At 40.5% G+C, this 15,975-nt stretch overlaps 1 protein-coding gene and 1 pseudogene across 5 annotated transcripts in view; both read left to right on the top strand.

Annotated features, from left to right (window-relative positions):
• Positions 1–8,543, top strand: part of GCNT2 (glucosaminyl (N-acetyl) transferase 2 (I blood group)) — a 93,037-nt gene extending 84,494 nt beyond the window's left edge. For all 5 annotated transcript variants that reach the window (XM_033114046.1, XM_033114048.1, XM_033114050.1 and 2 more), the window contains 2 exons: positions 786–878; positions 6,186–8,543. In XM_033114046.1, the coding sequence (XP_032969937.1) occupies positions 786–878; positions 6,186–6,376 (284 nt within the window). In that variant the 3' untranslated portion in view covers positions 6,377–8,543. The remainder of the gene's footprint in view (positions 1–785; positions 879–6,185) is intronic.
• A 5,137-nt stretch (positions 8,544–13,680) lies between these two features.
• LOC117027120 (developmental pluripotency-associated protein 4-like) lies at positions 13,681–14,369 on the top strand (annotated as a pseudogene).
• Positions 14,370–15,975: the final 1,606 nt, after the last annotated feature.

Genomic DNA, 15,975 nt, shown 5'->3' with positions numbered 1-15,975 from the left:
CAACAACTTAACTTGGGGAAAAAAAAAAGTCTTAGAAGTACACACTGTTCCCCAATAAAGTCCTGTTCCCCTTCCCCAATAAAATCTTTTAAAAAAAAACAAAACCTACTGCTTGGAGTAGACAATTCATCATTCGGTGATCAGGAAGCATGTCTGGTTTCTCTCTCTGTCCCGAGTTCCTAGCACAGTGCTTGTGAATACCAAATGCTCAAAAAGTATTTTAACAAAAAGTGCAGTGTGTTAAAGGATTTGTTTATAGGATTTGTTTGTGAGTTCCATATGTAGTGAATAAGATGTTTTCCTTCTGTATACCTAACATTGCAACTTCATATAAGAGCGATCCTGGGATCACTCTCAACATATTAGCACTAAGAACCCAGAGTAGCCTGTTTCCTGAGCTTTCACTTTAAGATAGATGTCATCTGGAAAGAGCTAAAAGAAATTTAATGTTAAGACTGAAAGTAAATTTAATTAAAGGCTGTTGAGAGACCAGAAGTCCCCAGCTTTCTCTTCTGCATTATGGTTTTACACTATGGTATGTCTTAAACTATACTTTCCAGGCTTAGTCACACACTATGAAAAAATCAACCAATTCTTTTTAGTGGCAAGGTGAGGCTCATAACCACCAACTATTCCAACCATAGCCTTTGTGGTCTTGCACCGATGATGAAAAATCTGATGTGAAAGATAATATACTGGAAGAAAATAAGCATAATTTGGAGGGTTAATTTCTACCCTTTTCTCTTGGTTCTCATTTCTGCTTTTGTTCTTTGTCAACATTGTAGGTGTACCTGGCGCCATGCCAAATGCATCATGGACTGGTAACCTCAGAGCTATAAAGTGGATTGACATGGAAGATAAACACGGAGGCTGCCATGGTGAGGCATTCATTTTGTTGGTGTTGGCATGAAGGGAGTTGTGGAATACAGGGTTTTCATGGAGAGAACTGCTGGTATATTTAGATTAATCTGTGAGTTATTGAATAGAGTAGTTAGAGGCTTTAAGGTACAGTCCTTGAGAAGTAAATTTAAGCATCTCGTAGGCATTCTCCAGCTCATAATAACCTAGGAAGATGTAGAGGTAGGTTCAAATTATAAAGGTACTTTCTTCTTGCTAGTTTCTGCTTTCTTATTGTGTCTTCTTTCTGTTCCTTTTGGGAGTGGAGGGGAAAGTGGTCAGGGTGATGTCATGTTCTCTCCACAGAGCAAGCTGGACCCCCATCCTTCATGTCAGCCTCTGCTCCCTCCACAGACTGGCTTCCGGTTTGGAGGTGTTGGCTGCACTTCTGGCATGATGGCAGGTGACGCTAACAAGAGAGATTTCTTTTCCAGTGGACAGAAACTAGAAACCCTGAGGAGCTTCATTTCTATAGAACCTGATGAAGAAGGTTTTTTTTTTTTAATTTGTTTGTTTTATCAGTCCTGGTATACATTTTATTCAAACTATTGCCTGGTTCGTAGAGGGCAGGTGTGTTTGTTTGCTAAGGCTAACATAGCAAAGTCCCACAGACCGGGTGGCTTACATAAAGGAAATTTATTTCCTCACTGTGCTGGAGGCTGGAAATCCAAAGTCAAGGTATCAGCTGGTTTGATTTCTTCTGAGACCGGTCTCCTGGGCCTGTAGAGGGCTGTCTTCTCCCTGTGACTTCACATGTCTTCCCTCTCTGTGCATCTGTGTCCTAATCTCTTCTTAGAAGGACACAGTCATATTGGATTAGAGCCCACCCTATGACCCCATTTTAACTTAATTACCTCTGTAAAGGCCCTCTATCAAATATAGTAACAGTCTGAGGTACTGGGGGTTAGGACTTCAACATGTGATTTTGGGGGGGGACACAATTCAGCCTATAATAGCACACACTTAATATTTATTCAGTGAGTGAGTGACTAAGTGAGTGAAGGAGTGAGTGAATATGGGAGTTTGACCTTTTTCCCTGTGATAACAAGGCTTTAGCGTCTTCACTCCACTCTTCTACTCAATCTACGGCTTCACTCATTGGTCTATCTGGTCTACACTTAGTGTTCCAGATGAAAACCTCCAAGTTGCTGCTTCTCTACAGCTCTCCATGACGCTCACTCTCCTTCTCGTGTCTTCCTCTTGACAGTCCCCTCCCACTGTGGACGGCAACATCCTCACTTCACTGTACAGAAATTTCAATCTATTCTGAAGCTTGTTCCTATTTTACCTTAGTCAGCCCACATTTTCTCCAAGGGACAGCTCATGCTACCTGCCTGCATTCTTACCATGGCCTGCCCTCCTCCTGGAAGGACAGTGAAGAAGAGGTTGCTTTCCTCTTTGACCTCCTGGGTCTTCTTTAGAAAACAGACCATCCCCGTCAGTCAGGGTCCCAGTATTTGGGATATGTCATATTCTCCACATCATTCCGTAACCCCTGTCACCTGCCCCTCTCCTTTGATCTGTTTCTCCAGCTCCTCTTCAGCAGCAACGTCCACAAAAGGGACCCATGCGACATCATTCCTTTGCAGCACTAGCCGTCCTCCTTTACCGCAGAAGGTCCCATTCCACCGTGCAGCGGCCTCCCCCACCCCCATCCCAAGTAGAGCCTTACCTTAGCTTCCTTGTGATCGCCTCCATCCACGCCCTATCCCAGTAGAGAAGGTATAGGCTAGTCAGGTTTGCCTTTTTGTAGGAACCTTTACTGATCACATGACAGGTATGGCCCATGACAGTAGCCCCTCGCCAGGAACCTACATTGGGTACAAAACTTGGGGAGCCCAAGCCCCTCTCAGACAAATGTGGTATTTTCCTTCTCTTGGTACCTGTTATGCCAACGAACATCAGAAAGCCTTACCAGGTTCAGAGCATAAAAAATGTTTGTCCCCCCCCCAAACCACTATAGAGGGAAAAGAAAAACACAGAATCCAAAGGAGCAGAACATTGCACTCCAAACCTGCAAGTCGGTCATACAATCTGCACCTTTCCCCGTGAGTGGACCTGCTTTCTAAGCCCTCTTAGCACTTAGAGTCACTGAGTGCCATTCCAGCTCTATGGTCTTGCACTTAGAGCTCCCATCTCTGATTACAATCTCTTTGTCACACTACTAATTTTCTTTATCATTTCATATACTATATTTATTTACTGTCTCCCGAGAACAGGAGAGAAGCACCGAGAGGGCTAGGATTTTTGACCAAATTGTTCGCTGCCATGTCCCCACACCTAAAATATGTTGTTGTTTTTTAATGTGTTTGCTTTTTTAAAACTGGGGCTTCCAGAGGTTTAACTTTTGCAGCTTCTGCCTGTTACTAGTTTCCTTCCAAGGCCTCCTTCTCCAGCCTATCAGCCATTTCATGCTAACATTTTAGGTTCCCTTGCCATCTGACCCTACAAGGCTGATTCCTATGTTTAATCATTACCACCGTCTGCTTTCTGCCATTTGTGTTTCCCTAAGCAGAACATTGCTGGAGAGTCATTACAGAACTGTCCTAAACCCACCTGCCGTAGGGACCTGCCACCTAACTTCAGCTGGATGCTCCCGGCCACCTACTTATTATTCACCTCATTATTTTCCTGGTGCCCTTCCCAGCATACACCTTTTCAGCTTTCCTGCTCATGTTTAAGCTCTCAATCTTATGCTAAAACAGCCTTTCTACTCTCAAAAGATGATTAATTTCAACTCTAGCCAGAAGTTTCAAGACATTTGATCAAAATCCCCTTTCCAATTCCTTTTTCATGTCATCCCATTGCTCCACCTTAGAATATTTTGGACACATTCTCTCATTGTTCCTTCCTGTTTCAAGAGAAAAGTTACCCATCCTCACAACCAAGGTCACCACGTGTCGTCTCAGTTATGTGTGGGTCTCCCCCATGGTCCCCTTGCTCCTTGCATTTATATTCTCAGTGTCTTCCCCCCTGCTGGTTCTTTTCCTTCTCTCTGCAGTCATGTAAATTACCTCTGACCTGGAGACCACGTTGTCCGCTCACCATCTGCTTGATCCAGACCGGAATATTCTCTCTCCTGTTCATTTCCATTTTCCTAAGCGTGGGCATGCCGCCTATGCATTCAGTTCTTTTCATCACCCAGTTATTCTTAAACTTCTCACCCAGTTATTCTTTAACTTCCCATAAGTCTGGCTTTCCCCCACAGTGATTTCACTTTCTGTTGTACTTCCTCTCAGTCATGTTAAATTAATCATCAAATTCTGTCAGTCATTTCGTATTGTCTCTAATATTCTTCCCTTCCCACTCATGGCATCCATTAACTGAACAAGATCTTTGGTTTACATTAAGTCTTTACTGTAGTCTCTTTATTGATTTCTAATGTACCCTGCAAAGTTCTGCAAAATTAATTTGGCTAAAATCAATTTTATCATTTGATTCTTCTACTAAAAAATCTTCAAAGACTCTGTATAATTATGGGATAAATTTTAAGCCAGTCATCCGTGGTAATTCTACTGTATGCCAAGCAACTTCTGAGAAAGAGTTACAACTTCTTACCATTCTTGTTTCTAATTTCTTCCCCCCAAAACCCCTATTCTAGCAGAAAATTCCCATCTCTACAGTTTTTCCAGCGGCATTTTACCGGATGCTTGCTAACTTGACCCATTCACTACCTCTCTACTCATCTTTCTCCATCCTTTTATTCAACAATTATTCATTTAACACTTAATATTTACCAGGCATGGTTCCAGGTGCAAGGGACACAGACGTGAACAATATGGTCTCAAAATCCAGCTCTTCTAGAGTTTATATTCTAATCTGGGGAGAAAGACAATAAACAGTTGTCTGGAAAGAAAAGCAGAATATTCTTTTCCTTCATGATATATACACAGAGTGTGCCAAAAAAATGTATACACATTTTAAGAAAGGAAGAAACGGTATTAATATTACGCTGATGGTAACCATTGTGAGCACCTTTTGTAATGGCAGAAGTCAAGTGTGACTTGTATTCATCTTTTGTTATCGGTACATATTGAGTATTACAATTTTAATAGTTTTTTCCTTTCTTAATATATATATATATATATATATATATATATATTTATTTTTATTTTTGGCACCCTCTGTCTATATATAGTCAGTTGGTAATAAATGCCAAAAGGAAAATGAATCAGGAAAGGAGGTCAAAGACGGCCTCGTTGAGAAGATGGCCTTGAAGCAGAGACATGGGGTGGTCCAAGAGGGCGCCTTGAGAGTGACTGGTGGAAGGCGGAGGTACAGGGGAGGAAGAGCAAACATGGAATCTCAGGTAGAGCATGCCAGGTGTGCTTAGGACCAGCACGGAGAACAGTGGCCGAAATGAATGAGCAAGGGTTCTTAAGGGTTATAAGTGAATGAGCAAGTGGCAGGAAGTAAGTTCAGGTTACAAGAGGCCAAACTCTGAGGAGTCCTGAATGCTATTGCTAGGATTCTGGCTTTTACTCCACATGAGATGAGAGGCCATGAGAGGGTTTTGAGCAAAGGAGACATGTTCTGCTTACCTTTAAAACAATTACTCTGGCTGTTGTGCTGCGAATATGCTAACAGGCAAAAGTGAAGGCAGTAGAAACCAGTTATTGTTTCAACAACTCAGACAGGAAGATAGAGATGGCTTGGACCAGGATAGTAGTCGTGGAGGTGGTGGATGTAGTCAAATTCTATGAATAGTTTGAAGGGTGAGCAGACAGAATTGCTGGCAGATTGGATGTGCTCTATGAGAGACAGGGCAGTAGTGCCCAGGACACTGAAGAATCGAATTGCCATGGATTCTGATGGGGAAGCCTTGGAGAAGATTAAGGAATTGAGTGCTGACGTGTTATATTGGTTGGGTTTATTACTCATCTCAGCAGATATATAAACTAGGCACTTGGATACCTAGGCCAGAGCTCAGGGGAGACGACGGACCAGTGTAACCCATAAAGACCTCTCCCACCTGTCCACTTCTAGAACTTCTCATCCATAACTCTCATTTGATGTTACATGAATTGTGTCGTGGTGCCTAGTGTGTTCTTGCTTTGTATTATTTAACTCTCATTTCCTTCAAATACATACTTGTATGCTTTGTCTTCTTGTAAACAGTTTCACCCTTGTGGGGTAGGCCTACACCATTGTATTTCGTTAGAATCCCGTAGCACTTGGCAGAGTTTGGCTACTCAGTAGTCAGGCAATAACTACCACTGTGCAAGTTCACTACCCCTGACTTTTGAAAACAAACATGTTTTGACTATTTCTTGTTCTCGCCTTTGCAGGCCACTACGTACATGGCATTTGTATCTATGGAAACGGAGATTTAAAGTGGTTGATTAATTCGCCAAGCCTTTTTGCTAACAAATTTGAGCTTGCTACGTACCCCCTTACTGTGGAATGCCTAGAACTAAGACTCCGAGAAAGGACCCTAAATCAGAGTGAAACTGCAATACAGCCCAGTTGGTATTTTTGATCTACTGCAACTCATGACTGAAGGAACATAGCAGTTGGGAAGAAGAGCCTTTCTTCATGACAGAACTTTACCTGGATAACGGCTTCAGGCCTGAGGTGACGGCTTCAGGACCTGGCTACACTATTGTATGTTAAAAAATCCACTGGACACTGTGAAGTACATTACCAGGAGGCTGCACAGAGCAATCCTAGCACTTTGGCCATTCTGGACATTTCCTGATGCTCACCTCTGTCAGTGTGTTCTTCTGATCAATGGTTTAAGTTTAACTGTCGCCAGATCTTTGCGCTAGATACTCATTATATATAAATGTTCAAATGAAAAGGAGAATTATAGATAATGTGATTTACGAAAAGAAGAACTGGGTTTCTTCGAAGAGGGAATCTCGTATAACAGATCTATAGCCATATATTCATGGACACCACTCTTCTTGGCTCAACCGCACAGACATGCAAGCCGCTTTCTGGGTAACTCATCAGTCTAGTCTCCTTTAAAACTTGAGCTGCTAGAACTGAGAACTAGATCTTGTTCCTGAGTTTCAACACTAACCTTTTCAATTTACTCGTCTGAAGTCTATATAGAATACACAGGGTGTGCTTGAAGACAGCAGTCACTGCCTGCTGCTTCAGTAAAAAGGACCCCGGGGAAACAGAATGTTTCTCGATTATGTCTGATGTGCTCTGATCCCTCTTCCATCATTTTTCATCGAGAACACTGAAAAGTTCTCTCAGAAGGAAGGGATTCCTAGAAGAGGTGGTATTGCATGGATCTAGTCTCAAGTCTCTAACACCTCAGAATGGATCACTTTCCTCTTCTGTCACCACCCTCCACCCCAACCAAAGTTATCTTGCTTGCAAAATGGAGACCAAATTCTATCGTGTGAGGCTTTTCACAACTCCATAATGCTCTCGAGTGGCTTGATTAATGCCTGGTGCTGATAAGAATGCCTAGATTTTTAAGAGCTTTCAATTGTGGCTGAGCATCTCTGTCCTCACCCTTTGTCCATTCACTCATCCAATTCATTCAGTATGCGTCAATAAATATTTCTCGAGTATCTGTTAAACATGAGACACGTGCTGAGAAAAGCAGGAAAAGTAAGACGGATTTTTGTACTCTAAAAATCTTGGTAATGATGTTAACATTGGAAAGGCTGCTCTAGAGAACCTTAGAGATTGGTTATACTTTAATACATTTACATGCAGGATTGTAGATTGTGATATCGGACCAGGGATCTCAGTAATCACAAGCTGAGGTTAAAATCAGAGATTATCCTAGAGAGAGAAGGGAAGGAGGAGACAGAAGCTAAAGCCTGTTGTGTTCTAGGCATTCTGCTAGCTCACTACATTTAAACTTCACGATACTCATGAGCCTCATTATTATTCCCATTTTGCAAATGAAGTAAGTGGGGCTAGAGAGGCTGTTACTAAGCATTAGGAAAGAAGTTCTCCGTCTGACAATTGGCATTCTCCTGCTGGTCTCCGTTCATTTCCTGAGGTGGAATATTAGAGAAGGTGAAATAAAGTCATTTTTAGCCTACCCGAGAAATTGGGTTTTAAGAATGGTCTGTGTCAATACTGAGCAAAAGTCCTGTCACCTCAGCAAAATGTGAAGTCTACTTTTGTATTCCTCTGATCCACTGAGTCCCTTAATATTTATTTATTCAAATGAAAAACAGTTACTATAACGAATGATGCGTTTAATGAACACATTCTTTTCTTTTTTTCTGTAATTGTGCCTGGTGAATGTTAATCATATTTAAAGGGAATGACTTTGAAATAAAGCTGGGTGTTTTTTTTTTCTGCTACTGAAAAAGATGGAACTGTATCGGGTGGTAAAGGGCTCGGGGGGAGGGGACCCACCAAGAGCTCATGGCAGAGTCTAAAAATGGCCATTTTTCAACTTATTTGAATGACGCCACCTGTGAAGAAGAAATGTTTTACACTGGATCTTTCGCATGTAGAATGGGAAACCTTTTGGAATAGAAGATGTTTACATGTCCATTGCTGGTCATCCCTCCTATGTCTTTAATACTTTAATATTGGAAGAGTAGTGTTTGGGCTAGTGGGTTTTAGCTAGCCCATGGAGCTGTCCCGAAACTACTGAATCTATCTTTGTTTTCCATGATGTTCCATGTTGTTTTCTTGGAAATAAATTAATATATTGTTTTCCACCTTTGGGGCTGTTGTGTATTTTTATTTGATGGTTGGTTAATATGCACTAAAGATTACGTTTAACAAGATGATTCTCCTAGCATTAAAAAAAAAAAATACGAGTAAGCACATTAATAGATACACACATACCTGTTTTTAAAAGTTCCATCCACTGAAAAATAACTCAACGTTCCCTTTTTTGGGATGTTGGGGAAAGTTTTGAGAATGATAGGGAAGAGAGTATAATGGAAGATCAGTTTTATTTAAATTGGGTACAACTATTTTATAAGTTGAGTTAGGAATAAATTATGTTTCTGTATTTGCCTGCTTTACTCACTTTTTTAAAAAATCAAGATACAACTTAGGAAAAGTTAGTAACTCATGTTGCTATGATCATAATACTTGATTATCAAGTGCCAAAGTTTCGGAGAAGCCTTTCAGTGCTGAGTTTTGCTAAACAAATATTGCCCTTACTAGACAAATGGAAAGTGGTAGAAATACTAAGGAAAAAAACTCATTTAAAGGATATATTCTGCATCATTTAAAAAAAGTATTTTAAAACTAAAGTGAAAAACATTTTTTTTTTTGATTAAAGTTTATTGGGGTGACAATTGTTAGTCAAGTTACATAGATTTCAGGTGTGCAATTCTGTATTACATCATCTGTGAATCACATTGTGTGTTCACCACCCAGAGTCAGTTCTCCTTCCATCGAAAAACATTTCAAACCACAAATAATAAAAAAATATGTGATGAAAATAGAAAGAATATAGAGAATATAGACTAAAAAGTGAATTAATACAGAGGACTATGGAATAAAAAGTGAACTCTCCAGAGGTAACCACTTATTTGGTGTGTATTTCTAAGTGCGTTTTCAATGCAGTGATATATGTGTGTGTGTGTGTGTGTGTGTGTGTAGTTACACTTATATCCTACAGCAGGGCTGTCTGATAGAATTTCTGCAATGATGAAAATGTTTTATACCTGTGCTGTACAAAAATGATAACCACCTACTGAGCTTGAAATATGATTAGTATGACTGAGGAAGTGTTACTTATTCATAATTTTATTTAGCTTTAACTAATTTAAATAGCCACATATGACTGGTGACTACCATACAGCACAGTTCTACAGGTATGCATCAGTTATGTATATGTGCTTGGGTACACAGGAGAAATACAAACACACTGACTTTTAAAAAAATTAGTTGATCATACAGGTATATAATAGAAATTATATATTTTTGCAACTTGCTTTTCTGGGCCATTTAAAAACAAACTCTTAATTTTAGAATACCTTTAGTTTTACAGAAAAATTTCAGGTACTACCAAGTGTAGTACCATACACTCCACACTCAGTTTCCACTATAATCAACATGTTACACTAGTATGGTACATTTGTTATAATTAGTGATCCAATATTGATACATTATCATTATTATTTAATATTCATCCTTCATTTAGATTTCCTTAATTTTTACCTACTTTCCCCACTCCTCCCCCAGGATCCCATCCAGTATACCACATTACATTTAGTCATCATATCTCCGCAGGCTTCTCTGGGCTGTGACTGTTGCTCAGACTTTCCTTGTTTTTCTCGTTTCCTTGTTTTTGATAGCCTTGACAATTTTGAAGGGTACTTGTTGGGTATTTTGGTTTTGTCTGATGTTTTTCTCAAGATCAGATTGGATTTTGTGGTTTGGAGGCGGAAGACCACAGAGAGAAAGTACCCTTTTCATCACACAGCAAAGGTACTCATACATACGTACTACCAACATGACTTACCACAGTTGACGCTGCCCTGGATCACCTGTCTTAGGTCGTGTTTGTCAGGATGTTCCACTGTGAAGTGGCTCTTTGTTCACCTTTCCATACAGTACTTTTTAGAAGGAAGTCACTGTTCACACTCATACGTAAGGAGTGAGGAATTCTGTTTCCCTCCTTTAGAGCATCTACATCAGGTACCTGCAATTCTTTTTTACAGGAGATTTGTTTCTTTTCCCCAATGTATTTATTTATTCAATCAATTATTTGTATCAATATGGACTCATGGATATTTATTTTATACTCTGGGTTATAATCCATTTTTTTCCCCTCAAAGTGTTCCAGCTTTGGCCTTGGGTATCTCTTTCAGTTGGCTCCTGAGTCTCTTTGGCGTACTCCCATCGTTGTGGGGGTTTTTGAACACTTCCTTATTTTCTGGCATTACAAAATGCTCCACTTGAGCATCTCTTGCTGTCTCTTATTCAGTTTCTAGGACAAATGACAGTAGCCATGGCCTGAGAAGTACATGGTGATCAGAGGCTCAGACCCTCAGATGAGGGTCTGGGTCACCTTACCAAGTAAGCCATCTGGGCTAGCAGAGGTGCTAGTGATGGATAAGGGAACTCTGAAATGGGGAAGAGAAGAAGGAGACACTGGATATCAGTTATGACTGCAAGACCACCTGCAATGGTAGAAGCTGTAGGTCATTCCACTAATCTTCCTTTCATAAGCTGTCTCCAAGGAAACTCAATCCCAGATCTTGGAGGAGCTGTTTCCTAAATTTAAAGGAAAAAATGGAAGCTGCTCAAGTGGGGGCTGCACTGCACAAATGGGATCTCTCCAGGACTCAAGCCATCAGCTTTCTGTAAGAATTTACCCTCGGACTCGACCAAGGTCACATCCCATCTTGGGTCAGCCTGCACCCAATGCCTGAATGATTTGGGTCTATAAAGGCAATGTCCTCACTTTAAGTTGGGACCATCGCAGCTTATGAGCTCTTTGCAGGGTGGGCTGAGGCCTTTTCATGATTGCATGGCAGCACAACTCTACTCAATCCTGATTCCTTCTCTTCCCACAGAATTATTGAATCTGAAGTGCTTCCTTGCACATTAATCTTCATTTTAGAGCCTGATTTCTGGAGAACCTTACCTGTAACATGTTTCCCACCCAAAGATGATACAAAAATTCACCTATATTTTCTTCTTTAACTTTCATAGTTTCTTCCCGCCTATGTTTAACTTTTTAGCATTCACACCATCTATCACTTATTTTGTCATACGATTTCAGGTAGGGAGCTAAATTTTTAATTCTGTGACAGAAAGCCAATTATCCCAATACCATGTTTTCTTTATTGATTTGAAATGCCAACACGATCATGTTCTAAATTTACATATATTTATGCATCTTTTTCCAGATTCTATTCTGTACTATTGATCTTTTGCTCTATTCATGTGCCAAAACCATATTTTAAAAATTACTATAGATCTCTGATATGTGGCAAGACAAAGAATCTCTTACTGTTCTTTTTCAACATTTTCTTGACTATTTTTGCTCATTTAATTTTAGACAAATGTTAGAAACAGCTTATTAAATTCTTTGAAAAATCCCATTGGGATTTTTATGGAATTTGTGCAGAATTCATATTGATTAATTTTAGGGTAATTAAGGCTTGACAATGTCGAACTGTCAATATGTCTATTCAGGTCCTCTTTTATATCCTTCACTAATGCAGTTTTTCTTATGTAAGTCTTGCACATGTTATGTTTATTGTCATGTATGTTATAGACTTCTTTGTGCTTATTGGGAATGGGATTTTTAAAGACTATTTTTATTTTACTATTGATAGTGCAAAGGGAACAATTGGTTTTGATCCTGTATGTGGTTTTTATGAAACTTTTTCATGATTTTTAATAGTTTCTCAATGTGTTACATCTCACGTTTTCTGGTACTTATCTATAAATAAGTTTTGTCTTTTCCTTCTCAATATTTAGTCATTTTATTTCTTTTCCCTGTTTTCTTACATTGGCGTAAATTTGCAATACAATTTTAAATGGTAGCAATGATAGCAGCTATCCTTGAGTTGTTCCCAACATTATAGGGCATGTTAAACTCTTCTGCGTGGTGTGGGAAGTTTGATGTAGGTTTCTGGTAAATACCTCTTATTGAGTTCAGAATCAGAATACCAGAAAATAAATATACATCAAAATATATCATGATTCTATTTTTTAAAAATCCATTGTTATCTCTTGTTTGTTTTTAATGGAATTATGGGTGATTTGGGTTTTTAAAGTTTTTCTTTGCACATGTTACTTCAGAAAGTGAGAGGAAAAGGTCACAACTCCTAATCTTTCTAAACACTAGGAATGTAGCTCAGCAGTCTCTATCAAGTGGGAAACTGGAGCAGGGATCCATTGGAACAGACTTGGCAAACAGTTGGGAGTTTGGAAAGATGAATGCCTGAGGGGAATGTTCCCCTTGTAACTACCCCCTCTTCTGCTCAGGATGGCTTAGGGATTAAGTGGTCAGGTCAACGGAAAAGACACTAGAGGTCAACGTCCCAAGGCCAAGTGCTGACCTTAGAAAGAAGACTAACAGCGATGGCTCTGAGAGGAGGAGGGTCAGAGGCGAAGCTGACTGTGTTCGCTTTTCCACAGGGAACACCGACAAGCTTTGAAAGTGTTGGGCGTCCATGGTGGAAGATTAACCTTGACCATTCTATTGTAAGCCCAGGAAGCCTGACCTACCTCTTGGGAAAGATCCTGGGGGCTGTATTAGATGGGTGCATTAGAATAATCTGATAGTAAAAGATTCTTAAGAAAAGAAGACAAAATTCATAAACTGATGGCCAGCATCAAGTGTCAAACTATAGAAGTGACTCTCAGGCATAATGTGATCAGGAATTGAGGATATTAGGAGAAATAGTTGAAAAAGTTAGTGCAAGATTAGAGTGAATTATTTATGAACTTCAGGCCATTTATTTCAGTTAAAGTGAATTATTAGTGAAATTCAGACCATCAGTGGTACTCAGCAAAAATGTAAGTTTCTAGAGGGCTTTCTGAAAGAGTTTTATTTTGAAATAACTTTAGACTTAGAAAAGTTACAAAACCATTATGGAGAGTTCTTACAGCTCTTTCACCCAGCTTCTCCTAATGTTAACATCTTACATAACCAAAGTTCAATGATCAAAACCTGTTTTGTTAGAACAATGGAGAGTAGTATGAGAAGACGCTGGAATGAAAGATAAGAGTCTGTGGAGCTCCACAAAGAAGTCAAGGGAGGAAAATACGACTGGCAATTTCCAACCTGTGTCAGTAGAAGCTGAAGAGTGACAGCCGGCTGTTGGTGAACCAAGTATACAAAGAACCTCAGGGACTGGGTCCAGATGACAAAGATCTATGAAAGATGATGAAGCTTCCCACTCACAAAAGACGCCACAAGACAATAAAAGAGTAGGATTTACGAAGAAGATACCAATTCCTTCATTACTCCCTAAACTGCCACCGGTCAACCTGCTTCACTGAGACACCGGGAGGGCCTGGTGCCAGCAATTACAGCCGTGCCCCAAAGGCTTGAAATTGGAAACACACAGAAGACTCTGTGAATATGCTTACCCTAATCAAAAGGACATTCCTGTCGCAACAAACGAGGCCAAGATCTTGATAAAATCACAAAGAAAATTAAAGATGGAAAAGGAGGAAATGACTCTGGAAAGTTCCGATATTCTTGAAGTGACTGCTCCTTGAGGGAGTGGACAATGTCATTGTGACAACTCCTGCCCCAGATGCTGTATTTGCTTCCTGGACCAGAATTGCAGCCTGGGCTGGGAACATGGAGGCAGCGGAATCACCACAAGAGGCCTCTGGTGTCAGGTGGTGTGTGGTCCACGGTGAGGTCTCCCTGCAGACAGAGGGCTGGGTCCAGCTAGTCTTATGCTGGGCCAACCTGGGTTTCTGGAATACAAGGAAGAGTGTGCACACTCTTCTTGCTACCTGCCTGCAACTTTCTACCCCTGAACCTGGAGGACAATATGTTGTGCCCCAGATGTGTTCATAGGAATAAGGTGGTCATGAAAAGCCTCCAATGAAAAAGGGTACAGTTATGATTATAATTAATGGTAGAAAGGTGACTGAAATCGACTCCATGGTGTCACTGACTGCTGAACTCCAGGCTGCTCCACACCCTGCATGCTTCCTGCTTAGAGAGGGCACACAGACTGATGGGGTGCAGATGTTACCCTCAGACCGCCAACATGCCTGCTGTTTCGTCTGTTGGGATACAGAATCTTATGTTTTAAAATGGAAAAACATTTCACAAATTATCATTCTTTGTAATTAATAAGAGGAAAAAGTCAATACCATTAAATGATTACCCTTCTGAAATAGAATTGACCTCAGTAGCTCTTTTAAATTAAAGTGGGAACCTGAGCCAAGCATTGAGAAGAACAGGTTAAGTGAAGAAACAGTAGTATGCTCCCATATTGGATTCCACATCTCAGAATTTTCACTCCTTCGGGGGGTTGCTGCCTTCCAATTTTAAGTTCAATGAGTTCAGGCTCTTGAGTGTTGTAAGCCAAAGGGAACACTGTTATTCTCTCCACTCCCCAAAATACGTTCTTAATATACGACACAACATTTTTTGAAGTTTTCTTAAGCTGAGATTTCTATGATGTGTCTCTGGGATAAAAACACACAGGGCACTTCACCAGTGTTATTTCCACTTGTAACTATTTTGTGTATATTTACTGATTAAAAATGTTCAAGGTTACTTTGGAATCATAGATACATAATATGTTTAAAATGCATATATAAAATAATCCATCTGTTGTGTTTAGGAAACCATGTGTTGTATGCAAATTAATGTTCTTAATAGGATTAAGCCAAAAGGCATGATTATTAGTGGTTGGAATTTTTCTGTGTAATAAATAATACTGTCATGCAGGGACTCAGGCGGGTCTCTTCTGGGGTCTCTAGTCCTGCTCCCCACACAAGAACGCAGGATATGGTGAGGCCAAAAAGGAACACCCACGGAGCCATAGGTAGGGGAGTCATACCACTGTATTCTCACTGGCGGCTGGGTTGGAGACACAGGGACCAGGAGCCACACTATCCGCAACCTGTCGTCCACTTCTCTGCAATCCTCAATCTGCACTCCACCATGCTAACTGCAATCCGCGCTTGCCAGCCCCCATCTTCTCGCTAGCCCCCACTTGCTGCTAGCATAGCCACAGCGTTATATTAGAGGCCAATGGCTCACTGGTTACAGCTGACGGCCAACTAGCCACAGCTGATGGCAATCCAATCACAGTTGATGGCCATTTACTACCTTAGCTAGCACCTTTCCACGTGAGGCTGAGAGCCTGGAAACTGTACTCCTGGCCCTGTCCCCACAAATACATACATTTTATTCTTTTAAAAAAACTGCAACATTTTTGTTTGGTTTTTATTTCTGTGCTGGCTGTGTGTTGAGAGTTGGGGCCAGCTGCCTTTCACTTTTGTCCATGACAAACCAGATGGGTAGGACAAGTCCTAATAACATGTAGTGCCATCACATCAGACCAAATGACAGCAAGGGACTGGTCTCAAATGATACTTTCTGATGAAAACTGTACTACAGAAAGGAAAATTCTGTACATTCTCTATTTCGGTCTGCGGAAATGAGATAAAAGAAAGGGATAAGAGAGGAGAGCAGAT

Source organism: Rhinolophus ferrumequinum, chromosome 9 (genome assembly GCF_004115265.2).
Source record: "Rhinolophus ferrumequinum isolate MPI-CBG mRhiFer1 chromosome 9, mRhiFer1_v1.p, whole genome shotgun sequence".
NCBI lineage: Eukaryota > Metazoa > Chordata > Mammalia > Chiroptera > Rhinolophidae > Rhinolophus > Rhinolophus ferrumequinum.
Note: the sequence above shows the minus strand (reverse complement) of the source record. Positions and strands in the feature narration are given on the sequence as shown.